Source organism: Balaenoptera musculus, chromosome 11 (assembly GCF_009873245.2).
Source record: "Balaenoptera musculus isolate JJ_BM4_2016_0621 chromosome 11, mBalMus1.pri.v3, whole genome shotgun sequence".
NCBI classification, from domain to species: Eukaryota; Metazoa; Chordata; class Mammalia; order Artiodactyla; family Balaenopteridae; genus Balaenoptera; species Balaenoptera musculus.
This window is the reverse complement of record NC_045795.1, coordinates 39,412,720-39,428,115: the sequence shown is the minus strand read 5'-3', so window position 1 is coordinate 39,428,115 and position 15,396 is coordinate 39,412,720. Positions and strand designations below refer to the sequence as shown.

Genomic DNA, 15,396 nt, shown 5'->3' with positions numbered 1-15,396 from the left:
CTTGGCAGCCCCATCACCGTCTCAGTCCCGTAGCTCAGATCTCAGGGAACCAGCTCTTCCCTGGCCTAAGGGTGATTCCCCTCTTCCCAGTGCTACTCCTTCTAGTGCGTCAGGGAAACCTTGTACCATGAAGGGTGCATTTCATATGCATTTGATTCATGCAGATTTGGAATAGTACTGTAACAAAGTTATAAATACTCACCTCATGTGCAAAACTGGAAATAATGCAAATCCTGCAGAATTGCTCAGAGTTCATTTCAAACTCGTGGGCTTTTGCCATCAACGTGGCAGTGCAGCTTTAGCTGGTAAACAGAAATACTTCCAGCATGTGTTGGTACTATGTGAACCATGCCGTTGTTTTACGTGCATCAGAACTTGCAGAAGTGGTGGTACGAGTGCTAGTGCTGAAAAATGAACTCACAAAGACACGTGAGTGGAGGTCTGAGGTGATTCAGCAGAATGAAGATCATTTCCATGGTGTCCTCTAATGTTCATTTACGACTGACCATGCTTTGACAAAGCAGAGAGAATTCTTAAAAAATAAAAAAGGCAGCATTTGAGCAGAAACACCATACACTGGCCATGGATTCAGGTACTCTGAGACTGTACCTTCTCTTCTTTATATTTATTCCTTTGGGAAAGTTATATTTGAATTATGTAAGTTGTAGACAAACCTCTCATAAAATACACCTCCCTGTAGTTTGGATCTGAGATGGTGTCGACTTGCGAGGAGATGGGCCCTCTCTGAATGACAAGCCATTCTCCTGTTTCCCTCTCTGCTCTGAACTGAAGTAGATACTTTTCTTATTTGCTTGAAGGAGAGAGATGCTGCCCTTTCTCAATAAGCTTGGGACTGTTTTACTAGTGACTTTGCTGAGAGGAGATTGTTCAGTTGCCTGTAGGATTAGATCAGGGTTATTCCTCAAAAAAATAGGAAACCATTCTTGAAGTCCCCCTGTCAGCAAGACCATGCACATTCTCAGTGAGCTGTTAAGAGCACACTTTTGATTCAGAGAAGGGCAGCTTCACTGTGAGGGCTGAGAAAACTACAGCAGTGCTCCCAGCTCCCTCCATTTGGAGAATGTGTGTGTACAGCTGTTCATCAGCTTCCCTTTCCCCCTTCTGGCTGTATTTTCTGGGTAGGTGAGCAACAGACATTCAAGATCATCAATGAGGATGTTTGTTTTATAACATTAGGAAGGAAAATTGTCTCTTTAGAATTGCCTCTTTAGAACCTAAATGCAATTTTACTCCTCCTGGCTAATGTGACAGTAATTTCTCTTATCTGGAGGAAAATAAAAGAGGTTTGCTTTTAACTAATATTCCTCAATGTGGAAAAATCTAGTCACCCATTAAAGTCCTTCTCGTTTAAGAAATTTTCAGCCACCATTTCTAACCCTGTCTTTGCTCACTTTTGCCTTGGAACACAGCTGCTTGGATTTTTGAGCCACTTGAGTATGCTAGCTTGTCCTGCTCACAGCTGCCTCCTGTCTGGAGTGTCCATTGATAAGTGGGACCCAGCCCAGTGCTTTGCGTATCTGGCAGGCAGGTGGGTGGGGCAGGGGCTGGGCACAACATCTGCAATAGCTCGAAAAACCTAATGCATCTAGGCAGTGGTTACAAGTACTTCACTGATTTATTAAAAACCATTAATGTTGCTTCAGTTGGAAGCTTGGGTGAGAGGGGTGATGAGCGCTGTGCCCTGGAGGTTGTCTTCCCCATTAACTTCCTTTTGAGGCACCCAGAGGGCAGATCCAAGTTGTCTAGTGTTGGGCGCCCTTGGGGCTGTGCATTGCTTTGATATATTTCATCCATTTTATCATCACATTTTCTTTTCCTCTCCTTTTTATAGAATGCTCTTGAGATCAAAGAACTCAAAAAGTACGGCCCCTTTGACCCTTATATCAATGCCAAGGTGTGTACTTTTCGCTGCCAGGATTTCTCTGCATCATTTCTCCAAGCTGCACTTTCTCTTCGGTCCTCTCTGGCTTCCACTCTCATCCACTCAGGCTCTTCTTCATCATCCTGATGTTTGTCCACTTCAGCCCATCTGCTTCTGGCTTGCCTGGGAACGGGAAAACGGAGCTTCAGTGGGTTTTGTTTTTGTTTTTAAAACCCATACCAATTCTGGAAAGGTTGGGTGCTTTTCCTGGAATGGCTGAAAAGCTTAGAAGTGGCAGAACTGGGGAAATAGAAGGGACCATATTATGGGCATAATTTACTATTGTGATTTCTAAAATCATTTAAATTCAAAAAAGAAAAATGCAATTAAAAGATTTACGCAAAGTAGCTTACTTTTTAATAAGCACAGAAAATGATTAAATTGTACTTCCTAGATTAATATTTTTTTTTAAGTTTGCTTTCGATATTTCTCCTGAGATGGAATCCGAACAATAGCTTGTGGTGGAGGTGTGGCAGCCGGGGCGTGGGTGACTCCATTTTACTCTTAAAAGCTGCTGGTGTGGCTCCCCTCTCTTTTCCTTGAGTTTGTGCCTGGGGCTTTGAAGCCTCAGTCCCTTCTCCCCAGCCATTAGCTTCTCTCTCTGCCTGGTCACTCTTGGCCCTTGGAACAGCTCAGAAATAGGAAATGAAGTTGCAGGGCCAAGCAGGGCACTTGCCTTGAGTCTCCCTCCCCCGTGAGGCTGGGGTAAGTAAGGGGCTGATGGGCCTAGTGATGAATGTCCAGCCTCGGGCCTCGGCCCTCCACTGCCTCTGGAGGCAAAGCTGGTGGGTTGGGTGATGGTGTTAGCCTGTCTCCTCTGCGCTCTCACCTGCTGTTTTTGACTCAAGGTTTCATTCAGATGAGGTTTGCTTTTTGGCAACAATCTGGAGTTTGGTTGAGTCACTGCATTATTCACATCAGCTACCTTTCACTTGGCTCTGAATACAGCAGCCGCTGGGAAGGGAAATGTAAGGTCCTTCTGCGCGTTTCCAAATGCAAGGCAGATATTTCATGTTTTTCTTTGAGAAATACTGATTTAGCAAATGAAGGTCCCTATGGGCTGGACCTCAGCAGGCTCTACGGGAGATTTCCTTCAGCTGTTGGGCCCTAATGGTGGAAAAGCAGTTTGATCTGGGGTGGTGGAACACAGTAGTTTTAGTTTGCCCACACTTTCAATTCTGTCTTCTAATCTTCAAGATAGGAAGATAGGAAGATACTTTATCTTCTTTTTTTTTTTTTTTTTTTTTGGAAATAGTGCAGCAGAGCGGAAAACCCTCACAGATCAAGTCAGACCCAAGTTTGAAATCTGTGCTGCCACTTACTGGTGTTGACTTGAACAAGTTACTTAGTTTCTCTGAGCTTTAGTTTCCTCTTCTATAAAATGGGGTATACCATCTACCTGGAGGGATTATTTTGGAGTTCAAATAAGATCATGTACATGAAGTAAAAATATCTGGTTACTAGTAATATTTGAGGTCCTAATTTTAAAAAGTATGTACCATGTGGTATTTCTGAAAGGGCGTTTTGGAATTTATTCTTTGTTTCTAGTGGCTGAAGCTTAATGCAACATTGCTGTATTGGTCCATTCAGGGTTTTGTTTTTGGGGGAAGCACCTTGAAGTGATTGTTTCCCGACTTGGTGGTTAGTTTAGTTAGCTTATAAAGCTCTGATTAAAGGGTAAGACTTTTGTTCTTGAAAGCACATTTTCCTATCCCTTGATTTTGCACACATAAAAGAAACTTCGTCTAAATGGAATAAGAACTTACTTCTCTCTTTGGAAATACAGTCTTCCCTCAGTATCCGAGAGGATATTGGTTCTAGGCCCTCTGTGGATACTGTATTCAAGTCCCTTATATAAAATGGTGTAGTGTTTGCACATAACCTACTTCTATCCTCCCATACACCTTAAATCATCTCTAGATTACTTATAATACCTAATAATACAGTGTAATACGATAATACAATGTAAATGCTGTGTAAATAGTTGCCACTTGGTAAATTCAAGTTTTGCTTTTTGGAACTTTCTAGATTTTTTCCCCTGGAATATATATTTTTTAAGCATTACCTTTTAAAATTATTTATTTATTTTTGGCTGCATTGGGTCTTCGTTGCTGTGCTTGGGCTTTCTCTAGCTGTGGCGAGCGGGGGCTACTCTTTGTTGCGGCACGCGGGCTTCTCATTGTGGTGGCTTCTCTTGTTGTGGAGCACGGGCTCTAGGCACACGCGCTTCAGTAGTTGTGGCACGTGGGCTCAGTAGTTGTGACTTACAGGCTCTAGAGCGCAGGCTCAGTAGTTGTGGCGCATGGGCTTAGTTGCACCGCGGCATGTGGGAGCTTCCCGGACCAGGGCTCGAACCTGTGTCCCCTGCATTGGCAGGCGGATTCTTAACCACTGCACCACCAGGGAAGTCCCTCTCCCAGAATATTTTTGATCCATGGTTGGTTGACTCATCAGATGCAGAACGTGTGGATTAGGAGGGCCAACTGTACTACCCTTTGCCTCCACCCCACCCACCACCTCCTCAAAGGCCAAGTGATGTAAACTCCATTAAGGGATAAGGCTGTTTGGGTTGTGCTAAGAATGCAGACTCTTCTCAGGCTGATCCAATTCTAACCTCCCTAGGTTTTATCCTGGCTCAGTGGGTTTTCATTGACCTGGTGTGTCTAGGAATTGTTTTTGCTAAAATACGTTTGTGTGCTAAGTCCTATCAAGCACCTGTAGGAATTAAGAAGTTGCAGATGCCTTTCCTGGGAGCAGAGATGGTTTTCATGAGCTTTTATCTTCCTCTTCACCATATGCACCTTTTCCTGTTTCAGCAAGTCAGCATAAACCAGTCCAAATGTACGTCATCCTTAGCTAAGGTGAAACTATTAAAATTGTTTACTTACCCCCTTTTAAAACAATTTTAACTTAGTCTGAATATCATAAGATGAGCAGTAGTCAAATTAGTTTTATGGTAGGTCTATTTCTCCAGACACTTAAAAGTAATCCACAGGGACTTCCCTGGTGGTGCAGTGGTTAAGAATCCGCCTGCCAATGCAGGGGACACGGGTTCGAGCCCCGGTCTGGGAAGATCCCACATGCTGCGGAGCAACTAAGCCCATGCACCACAACTACTGAAGCCCGTGTGCCTAGAGCCCGTGCTCCACAACAAGAGAAGCCACCTCAGTGAGAAGCCCGCGCACCGCAACAAAGAGTAGCCCCCGCTCACCACAACTAGAGAAAAGCCTGCGCACAGCAACGAAGACCCAACGCAGCCAAAAATAAATAAATTAAAAAAAAAAGAAATCCATGTTCAAATTTCACCAATTGTCTCAATAATGTCCTTTAGAGCAATTTCTTTTTCTGGTCCAAGGATCATACATAATCTGGAATAGTTATCCTCAGCCTTTTCTAGTCGTTCATGACATTGACATTTTCGAAGAGCATAGGCCGTTTGTTTTGTAGACTGGCCCTCAGTTTGAGTTTGTCTGATAATTCCTCTTGATTTGGTTCAGGTTATACATTTTTGTCAGTAATGCCACAAGAGTGATGTTCATCCTTCCTTTTTAGTGCATCGCATCACCAGGCACATGATGTCAGTTTGTTTTGTTCTTGATGATGATGAATGATTGTTTGTTTAAGTCGGTGTCTGCTAGGCTGGTAACCTTTTTAATATTAGTTTTCCTGGGCTTTACCCTCTGAGGTGCTACCTTGGCAGACCTGGGGTGGGGCTCAGTATTAGTTACCTTTAAGCTCCCTTGTAATTCCAAAACAAAGCTTGTTTAAGAACCACTGATCTAGGCTAACTTTCCACTAGAGCAGGATTCCTCTTTTCTCACCTAAAACACAGGCCATCTACCCCTTATTTTATTTGTTTGTTTCTCCTAGTAGCAAGCAGAATTACTCTTGGCAGCCTCTTTTTGGATTCCACTGATTTTTGGTTTCTTATGCTTGATTGATATCTATTTTCCTAAACCTTCCATCTGTTGGTCAAAGTTCTGCCTTCAGAGCTTTGCAGAGTAAGTCTGACTCCTCCTCCACATGAGGAACTTGGTTCTCATGCTTTTCCGGTGTCTTCTAAATCTTTGTAGACCCACTTTGTCCTTTTGTTCCAATTTGGGTATATTTCTAGAGACTATACCATCGTTGCTCCAGATAGCTGTAGCCCCGGTGTTCCTAACTTAGATATCGGTCAACAGTGGACAAGAGTGCAGTTGGGCTATAATCCAAGCACTGGGAGGTGATGGTTTTGAATAGTTCCCAGAGGAGAAAGGTCACGGGAATGTTTCTAGATGGTTCTCTGCTGTTTGTAGTTTATGTATGTGTGTGTATGTATATAAAACACATAAATAATGGATTTATACATTGAATGGGGTCTCCAGATATAAAGGGTATAGGGTTTTTTTTTAGAAGTAATGACCTAGCAAGGAAAAAATGAAAGTGGGTCTCAAGATGAGCAGGAATGAGGAGTTTGTGCAAAGCCTTGGGGGAAAATTGGGGTATTTCATCTCAGTCCCCTTCCTTAGTCCAGATTCATAGTAGTATGATTCTGGGAGCTCTTGGGGTGTTGTGAGCACCCATGGTGTGATTTGAAAGGTGTGAAAGAGAAGGATTCCAGGTGGTTGAGAGTCTGTATCCTCCCTGGAATCCCTCCCTTTCTTGTGGGTCCATAAATCCAAAACTTAGTGACTTCTTGCCCTGAAAATTGTTAGGCTCCAAGGGGAAGTGGTAAGAGCTCATTGTGATGGCCTGTGTTCAATAGTCGAGAGATGTGGTCACCACAGAAGTAAACTCAAGAGTATTGTAGTTACCAGACCATGTCTGGCAAGACTGAAACATAAATAAGATGCTTCCTACACTGTGAATATAAACTGCAGAGATGTGGTTAGGCCATTTTTAACATAGGCAGGCAGTTTGCCTGGTAGTGATCAAGACCATGCCTTTAGCGAGGCAGATCTGTGGTAGCTGCTTTAGTTCTGGCAAAAACCCAGAGAAGACTTTTTTTCCCCTGCTGGATAGTTTAGAGTTTTACAGTTCTTCAGGCCCTAATGACATACTTTTTACGGATTATTCTGGTTGTTGGGAGACAACTTGGATATAAAAGAGATAGCAGTGTCTACTTCAGAGTAAACGAGTTTTTTTGGACTGGAGTTTTAATGAGAATAAGCTGACTTTCTTGGCCCTTGCTGTCATGCTAATCTTGAGATATAAAACCCTGAGAATCCTCTTAAACTTCTTTGGGTTGCAACTCTGCCCCAGAATCCCTCTACAGGAAGCTCCTGCGAGTTTTCATTGCTGTAGCTGTCTTTTCTTCTCCTGAGAAAGTGAGGTGACAGCTCTAAAAGTTTTTCATGCCATAGCTTAATAGGAAGTGGGCACATGGGTGGCCTGAAAGGTTTGTTTGGCACAGGGAGGCCCAAGGATTTACTTCCAGCCCAGAGTTTCTCCTGCCCTCCAGACTTTCAGGTTGACATGGAATTCGCCCCTTGGACCCAGCTGTATCACAGGAGGCCATTGCTAACTGGCTGTGTTCTGTGGCCAGAGAAGTCTGTCTGCAACTTCTCAGCAGCTGCTCTCCTGGAGCTGTGTTGGAGCTCAGTGCTGCTTCCTCTGTTTATCTGTGTGCATTTATCTTTGCATGTGGCTCCTGCTACCACCCTTTCTGTCCTTGTTTCGTTAAAAAAAATTTCTTTGCTATCATGCTGGCCTTTTGGGGCCTTGCACCTAGTAGCCCTGGATCTTTCTGATACACTTGGTGTAGCTGGAAAAAATGATGCAGTTAAATGCCAGATCACAAGCAGATGGAATTGCATGCATGTTTGGGTAACTCCTAGTCTGTTACTTTTAATATTATTAATAGAATTAAAGCAATTGTGGAAACATTTAATCTTTACCTTTTGACCACTGAAAGGTGCATAATATTGACCTGAAGGACACACGCCCTCAGAAGCTTTGTTTCCCCAAAGTGGCAGAAGCCTCCTGGATAAATTCAGGAATCTCAAAATCTTGTGGGAGAATTATTATTTTCATTAATGCTTCTAAGAATGGAGAGGTCATGGAAATTCCTCTATGCCTGCTCTAGTTATACATTGTCAGTAGTGGTAAAAGAAAGAGCATAATTGGAATGATTAACATTTTGCTTCTGATGGTTGATAAAGCACAAACTTCTCCTGCTTTATCTCAGGTTCTACCTTTAGTTTGAGACAAAATTGGCATCAGAGGACCTGTGGGGTTGTGAATTTGAATTAATGGCAATGTTACAATCTTGAATATTTTGCACCTCTCACACAAAACATTCTGGTGTCTGATTGTATCTTTCTTACCTAAGAAACCCTTCTTGGCACAGTTGTAGGTCCTGCATGCATTGGCTGGGGCAGGCTCCTGGAGCAGGCTCAGGGTGGCATCTGGGTCCCGTGTTACTCTGTGACTGAGCTCAGGCGCCTCAGTTCCCTGGCAGTGGCTGTTGGCTGATATGTTGAGAGTGATCTTGGGTGCTCTGCTCTGTAACTTTCATTGTTTGGCCAGTTGATTTGCATGCACGGAGCTACGCAGATGACAAACTCTTTCCAAAAAGCTTGTGTGCGAGGCAATGGATGGTCAGCAGATCCAGAATCAGGACCACGGGGTTGGCTCAATAGAAATTGTAAAACCAGTTGAAGTTTAAATTGAGTCAATGGCAGTGATGTTACGGGCATCCATCTGTGCCAGGGCTTCTCCCCGCGGCCTGCCGTGTTCCCGAGGTGGCTCTCCTTGCCGTCTGGAGACACGTCTGCATTGGCACAGAGGAGACTACAAAGGCTGAGGAGCCGACTGCTCCCCTCTGGCAGTAACTGGGGCAGATGAGGCTGATTGGAGCCGTCGGGCTTGTTTGCGGGATTCTGACATAGTTCTATTAGTCCCCAAGTGTTGCTGCTATTTTTCTCATTTAAATTTCAATGGTTTTACGTGTGATTACCCCAGTTGTCTGCCAGTCTGCTGGTCACCTTTCTGACATCATCCGCCTGTTGACTCTTTAGAACAATGACAACGAGACGGCCCTGCACTGCGCAGCGCAGTATGGCCACACGGAGGTGGTGAAGGTCCTCTTAGAGGAGCTGACTGACCCCACCATGCGCAACAACAAGTTCGAGACGCCTCTGGACCTGGCTGCGCTCTACGGGAGGCTGGAGGTGGTGAAGATGCTCCTCAACGCACACCCCAACCTCCTGAGCTGCAACACTAAGAAGCACACCCCTCTGCACTTGGCAGCAAGGAATGGCCACAAAGCCGTGGTCCAGGTCCTCCTGGATGCTGGCATGGATAGCAATTACCAGGTAGTGGGGCGGACGTTCCTCCCAGGCCCAAGGGACCTAGTCATTTTGGGAAAGGCACAAGCGCCATGCTGCTGGGCTGTGTTCCTATTTAGCACGGTTCACATCACATGTCAGATGCTTCCATTTGCTGACTCATTGTAATGTGAAACTTTAGAGACAAAGAAACTCCTCCAGTGAGTCTGTTATTTTTTGTTTCTTTTCAGGGGTAATACATGGTCATTATACCCTGAAAAGACATGCTTATGGACTCTCTCTTGAAATTAGAAAACTTTCATTATCTTCCTATACCTGTGTTCCCACTGCCACCATTAGCGCCTCCAAAGTCCCATCAACTTGATGTTGCCAATAGGAGACTTAGCATTTCCCTTTGTTGGTAGCTTTCTCCATTCAGATGAATGCCCATTCCTTAGGCTTTGCATCCACCAGACCACATTTGAGGTTAAGGTGTTTCCCCCCCTTGTACTTTTCTTCTCATCATTCCTTCCACCCAGGAAGGTGGGGTTTTGAGGAGTGTCACAAACAGGTGGTTCCAAGGATAACAGTGCAGTTATTCATGTGTGACCACCTGGTGGCACATCAAGCACCCACGTATGGGCCACGATTGTGGTTTTGGAATCCAGACAAGAAAAGTGGGAAAGATAATGACAGAGGACTTTGTGTGGTTTATTTTATTTTCCTGTCCCTTCTTGTCTACGTCCCGTTTGTCGTGTGAAGCCACGCCAAACCTGGGTCCCTGTTCTGATGACATCCTGCTCTGCGCTCTCATTTGCTTTCCAGACGGAGAAGGGCAGTGCTTTGCATGAGGCTGCTTTGTTTGGCAAGACCGATGTGGTGCAAATCCTGCTGGCTGCAGGTGAGAGGTTGGCAGCACTCTTGTCTACACAGCATGCCAGGGTTGGGATCATTTCCCCCAGGATCCCTGGAGGGGGATTTTTACTGGCTGCCTTTGAACCCAATATGTGTATGTCTCCACTGGTTGATTGCAAATGTACAAAGTTCTTGTATAGCTGGATAAAATATCTTTGGATGAAAATGTTGGTTGTGCTGCCAGGAGCATTAGGTATCCTGGAATTTGACCCTCTTTGAGGCTGGCTTGAAAATTCTCACTCCCCTGGTCCACCTGGTGTGCCTTTCTAGGAATTGACGTCAACATAAAAGATAACCGTGGACTGACTGCCTTAGACACTGTCCAGGAGCTGCCATCTCAGAAGAGCCAGCAGATAGCAGCACTGATCGAAGGTATGGGTCCATCTCCCTGCCGCAGGGACCAGGGGACACGCTGGCTGAACCAAGCCACTGGTATTTGGTGCAGCTTTTTTTTGCCTTTCCGTGTAGATCACATGACTGGAAAAAGAAGTGCAAAAGAGGTAGATAAAACCCCCACAGCCCAGCCACCTCTCATCTCCAACATGGACTCCATATCCCAGAAGTCTCAGGGTGAGTCGGCCCTCTTCTACCAGCAAAGGGGCTCTCAGCTTGAAAAGAGTTGAACGTTCTTTGGCAGAATGGAAAATCTTAATTTAAATAATTATTTCGGGGGATTGGGAGTACTTAATAAGTTCATATTCAAATTCATTTTTTTCCAACTACCATATGAAGTTTTCTTGCGCAAAGCTTAGGCCTTGATGGTGGACCTTTTCTTTCCTACTTTATTTTATTCTCTACTTTTAGAGTTGGCTCTATGAGAGCTATCCTGGGATGTGTGGTAGACAGGATGATCTCAAGATGAACTCAAATCTCAGTGAAACCTTTTTTTTCTAACACACACTTTAGTGCCTTGAGTATAGCTGGCTCACAGTAAATATTTAATGAGTGTCATCTGGTTGGTAGATGTGTATATGGCAGATTTTAGTAGTCTATCATTTGTCCAACAAATGTGGTCTGGGTGCTAGCTTGGGCAGTCCAGCCTCTCCATCACTAGCCAGGATCCACCTTTTCAGATTGATTGAGCAGCCTTTTGGGTCCTAGGTCTGATGAATGAGAAAGACAGAACACTGGCTGACACCTCCCCCAGATACGGATCACAATGAAGAAGGCTCGAGAAACAGAGCAAAGCCAGATACTGAAAAAGGAAAGGGATTTTTCAGAGGAGTGCAGAGATGCAAGAGTTCAGGGGTTCTCAGCCTGTCTTTACTGTAGAGTCCTTGTTCCCCTCCCCTGGTCACACTTTTTTTCTTGACCTCATAATTTGCTGGTAATGGGATTAGTAGTTAACTAAGCTCTTAGCTTTCAAGGATTTTACAGTTACAGTTTTGACTCTTTGCAAGTGACCCAGAGATCCCTGGTCTATAACGAGATCCCTGGTTACTTTGCAGAGTCACAAATTTGGATCCCAGGCGCTCTGAGGTTCATAGTTATCTAGTGAGTGAGTTGCAGCCGCACAGCGCCTTCATCTCAGAAAGGCTTCACCACCCTCTATTTTGCTTGGGCACATGGAGGTTCTTGTTAAGAATTTAAAGGGATTACTGAAGTTTTCCAGTTGTACCTTGCTACATCTTATGGTTTAAGTTTATGCTGTCATGGTATTGAGGTATTTGGGAATTTATAACGATCTTGGGAGATGTCCTTCATAGATGTCAAAGGTTCCATATTGAATTAGAGAAAAATCTGTTCATTTCTCAGGGTATGAAGCACAGATGAAACTCTCTATATTTATTCCTGTCCGTGGAGAAAGCCGTGATTTATTTTCCTGCTCTAGGTTAACGTTGGTCAAGTTCAGGGGGCCGAAGGGGCTTTGGGTTGTTCCTGTGGTGGGAAGTCCAAGCCTGTGCTCTCCTCTCACCGACTCTCTTGACTTCTAACCCCTCTTCAGGTGACGTGGAGAAAGCAGTGACTGAACTGATCATCGATTTTGACACCAACACGGAAGAGGAGGGTCCTTACGAGGCGCTGTACAACGCTGTCTCCTGCCATTCATTGGACAGCACGGCCAGCGGGCGCTCGTCTGACCGGGACTCCGTGAGCAGGGAGGCCGAGGCGGCGGGAGTGAAAGCTGCTGGAGTGAGGCCTGTACGTGGCTGACCCTCCGCACCGGGGTTCTGTTGTCCACCTCTGCTCTGCTGGGGAGCGGGAGAGAGGATGTGTGACCCCCAGTGCCAGCTGTGTTTCAGGGGCCTGGGTCCCACTCACCCTGTTCTCCTGGGGGCTCTGCACCATCTCCCTCTTGCTTAGTGTGGTCAAACTCTGCAGCTTGTGTTGAGGTAGAATTTTAATTTTTCCAGTTTCAATATAACCTGTTTGCATCCTTCTATTACTTTTTTGGCCTTAGAGTAAATTGAAGCATTTTATTTCTATTTAGCCTCACTGCTGCTTCTGTCTTTGGGGTCTTTGCTATATATTGTTTGTTTCTTTCTGGAGAGCAGTTCCGTCGATGAAAGAGCTTGCTAAATAAGTTCCTGTCAGCCCTGAGTACGTGTTCACCTTCCATTTGCCCTCAAAAATTTATCCATTTGTATTTGGACAGATTCTGTGTTCAGCAGGGTTGTAGCAAGGCTTAATCAGATAGTGTATGTATTAGTATGTGCATTCCTATTTTTCCCATAGTTATAACCCCTCCAGCCATTGAAATAGTAGGATGGGGACAACCCTGAATTTTTCCCTCTAAAGGTCAACCTTCCCATCTGACTGCTTCTTTCTCTAGCCCTTGCTTCTTCTTCTTCTTCTTCTTTTTTTTTTAATTTTTATTTATTTTTTTTGGCTGTATTGGGTCTTCTTTGCTGAGCGTGGGCTTTCTCTAGTTGTGGCGAGTGGGGGCTACTCTTCGTTGCAGTGCACGAGCTTCTCATTGCGGTGGCTTCTCTTGTTGCGGAGCATGAGCTCTAGGCATACGGGCTTCAATAGTTGCAGCATGCAGTTTCAGTAGTTGTGGCATGTGGGCCCTAGAGCACGTGGGCTTCAGTAGTTTTGGTGCGTGGGCTCGGTAGTTGCGGCGCACGGCCTTCAGTAGTTGTGGCTCGTAGGCTCTGGAGCGCAGGCTCAGTAGTTGTGGCACACGGGCTTAGTTGCTTCGTGGCATGTGGGGTCTTCCCAGACCAGGGCTCAAACCTGTGTCCCCTGCACTGGCAGGCAGATTCGTAACCACTGTGCCACGAGGGAAGTCGCTCTAGCACTTGCTTCTACTTCTAGCCTTATACATTGTTCTCCAGATTCCTTACCCCCATTTTCTCTACCAGGGTTTTACTGTGAGCCTAAGCCTGAATCAGTGGTCCCATGGCCCTTCCTTCCTGCACTGTTGAGGTTTTGAACATTGCACTTTTAATAAACAGGCATTGCTCTGACAGGATCCCAGTGATAGTCCCACCTTGAGGCATATTTTCAGGTGTATATTACTTCCTGTTGGAGAGGCTGGCCCTTCCCTTTTGGTGCAAATGTGGCTTATGACCATTTTGATGATCCTTTGGCTGCCTGGTGATCCTCAGGCTTTTCATTAACGCCCTAGGAATGGCCTGACGTTTTTGGTGTTCTTTTTCATTAGGCTCTTTGCCCTGCCCTGGGATAGTTCCAGCATTTCAGTATGGATTTTGAAAAGGCCCACCAGTCTTGTGGTAGAACCCCCAGAGCGGGTGTTATCGAGGACCGTGATGAAACTCCTTGTTGGTGGTGAAAGCAAGTGCATATGCCGAGCACCGCTCACACAGTACTTCTGCAGACAAAACTAGGGGGTTTTTTTGTTTGTTTGTTTGTTTGTTTCCACTTCTTTCACTGTTAGGTACAAATGAATTAGGGAAATCCAACCTGTGGAGGAAGGTGTTGCTTTCAGTGGCACTTACAGGTGATGCCCATTAGAGGGAGCTGGAGGCTTTGCAAGAAGAACACGGGGTTCCTGAAGTAAGCTTTGAAGGAGCAAGTTCCTGTGAGGCTTAGCCACTGATTTACCCAGGTTCTTTGTTCATCCCACTGTAGTAATCTAGCCTCCTATGGTCCTGCTAAGTAGAAACTGATACATCTTGGGGTACATGCTTTGCCAGTTTTACTTGAGTATGTTGTTGCCGTGCTGCCTTCCTGGTCCTTGGTAATTAACTGTGGCCAAGGGACTGTTCTACGTCTTGTAAACACAGCGGATGGTATCTATAAATCAGCTTCATAGTTCCAGGCCCCTGGGCCATAGTTTTCATGGTAGAAAAGACCGTGAAAGACCCATGCTTCTCTTTCCTTCCAGGGGCCCTGGTGATTACCTCTTCCACAAGAGCCTTTCATATTGTTCTTTCTAGGCTCCTTTAGCCTTGGGAAGGCTTCTAGGATGAGTCATTTTTGTTGTTGTTACGTTTCATTTTGGTTTTCCTCAGCTCTTTGTGTCCCACAGTTGGATAACTGGTGAGATTATGGGCCTGCTCCGTCTGCTGTTCCCCTCCTTACAAGGTGGCCCTGGACCAGGCTTGTTCCTACGCTTCTGGAGCAAAGAAGGGTGGGGAAAGTGGACTTAGTGGGAAATCTGACCTAAAAAGCTTTGTTCAGCTTGACCATATGAACTTGTTTTGGAGTCGTTGCCATTGGGCATCCATCCGGTGGCAGGGGATTTGGGAATGACCAATTTATCAAGATATAATACCAAGCAGTAAAGCGTGTTTAACAGAGGGATCATGGATGCCAAGTGCTAACTAACCCGGCAGCTCCTAAAACATGAGAAGTGTCTTTCCTTGCAGGTTTCTCTGAGGCTGTCACATAATTCAACACTCACCTCCACACCGACGTGTAAAAATACTCTCGTTCTAGCAACACAGTGAACTAACCTACAAGCCAGGGAAGGAGCCTGCAGATCAACTCCTGTTTCTGGTTCCCACTCCCTTCCTTGTAGGAACATTGACTCTCAGGCATAAATAGGACTGTGTGATATAAAGACGCTGAAAGTACAGCAGGGATAGTGGCAAAACTCTCTTCAGCTTTCTTTCACCAAAGATCATTCTGTATATTCCTGAAACTGTCTACCTATGATCTAGATAATCCCCTCTTCAGTGAGTTTCTTGCTCTAGGGCAAGGGGTTGGTGAACCAAGACCCACGGACAGCTGCCTGTTTTTGTGAATAAAGTTGTATTTGGAACACATCCATGCCCGGTCATTGACATATTTTCTATGGCTACTTTTGTGCCCCAGTGGCAGAGTTTACTGCAAACCCTAAAATATTTACTGTGTAGCCCTTTAAGAAAAAGCTTGCCAACCCCT

General features: G+C 45.2%; 1 protein-coding gene across 9 annotated transcripts in view; it reads left to right on the top strand.

Annotated features, from left to right (window-relative positions):
* The window catches only part of ANKS1A (ankyrin repeat and sterile alpha motif domain containing 1A), a 193,571-nt gene that overhangs the window by 79,685 nt on the left and 98,490 nt on the right, over positions 1–15,396 (top strand). For 7 of the 9 annotated variants that reach the window (XM_036868298.1, XM_036868297.1, XM_036868293.1 and 4 more), the window contains exons 4-9: positions 1,853–1,915; positions 8,941–9,237; positions 10,015–10,090; positions 10,375–10,476; positions 10,573–10,674; positions 12,050–12,246. In XM_036868298.1, coding sequence (XP_036724193.1) covers positions 1,853–1,915; positions 8,941–9,237; positions 10,015–10,090; positions 10,375–10,476; positions 10,573–10,674; positions 12,050–12,246 — 837 coding nt within the window. The remainder of the gene's footprint in view (positions 1–1,852; positions 1,916–8,940; positions 9,238–10,014; positions 10,091–10,374; positions 10,477–10,572; positions 10,675–12,049; positions 12,247–15,396) is intronic. The other 2 variants (XM_036868299.1, XM_036868294.1) reach the window with 1 other exon arrangement.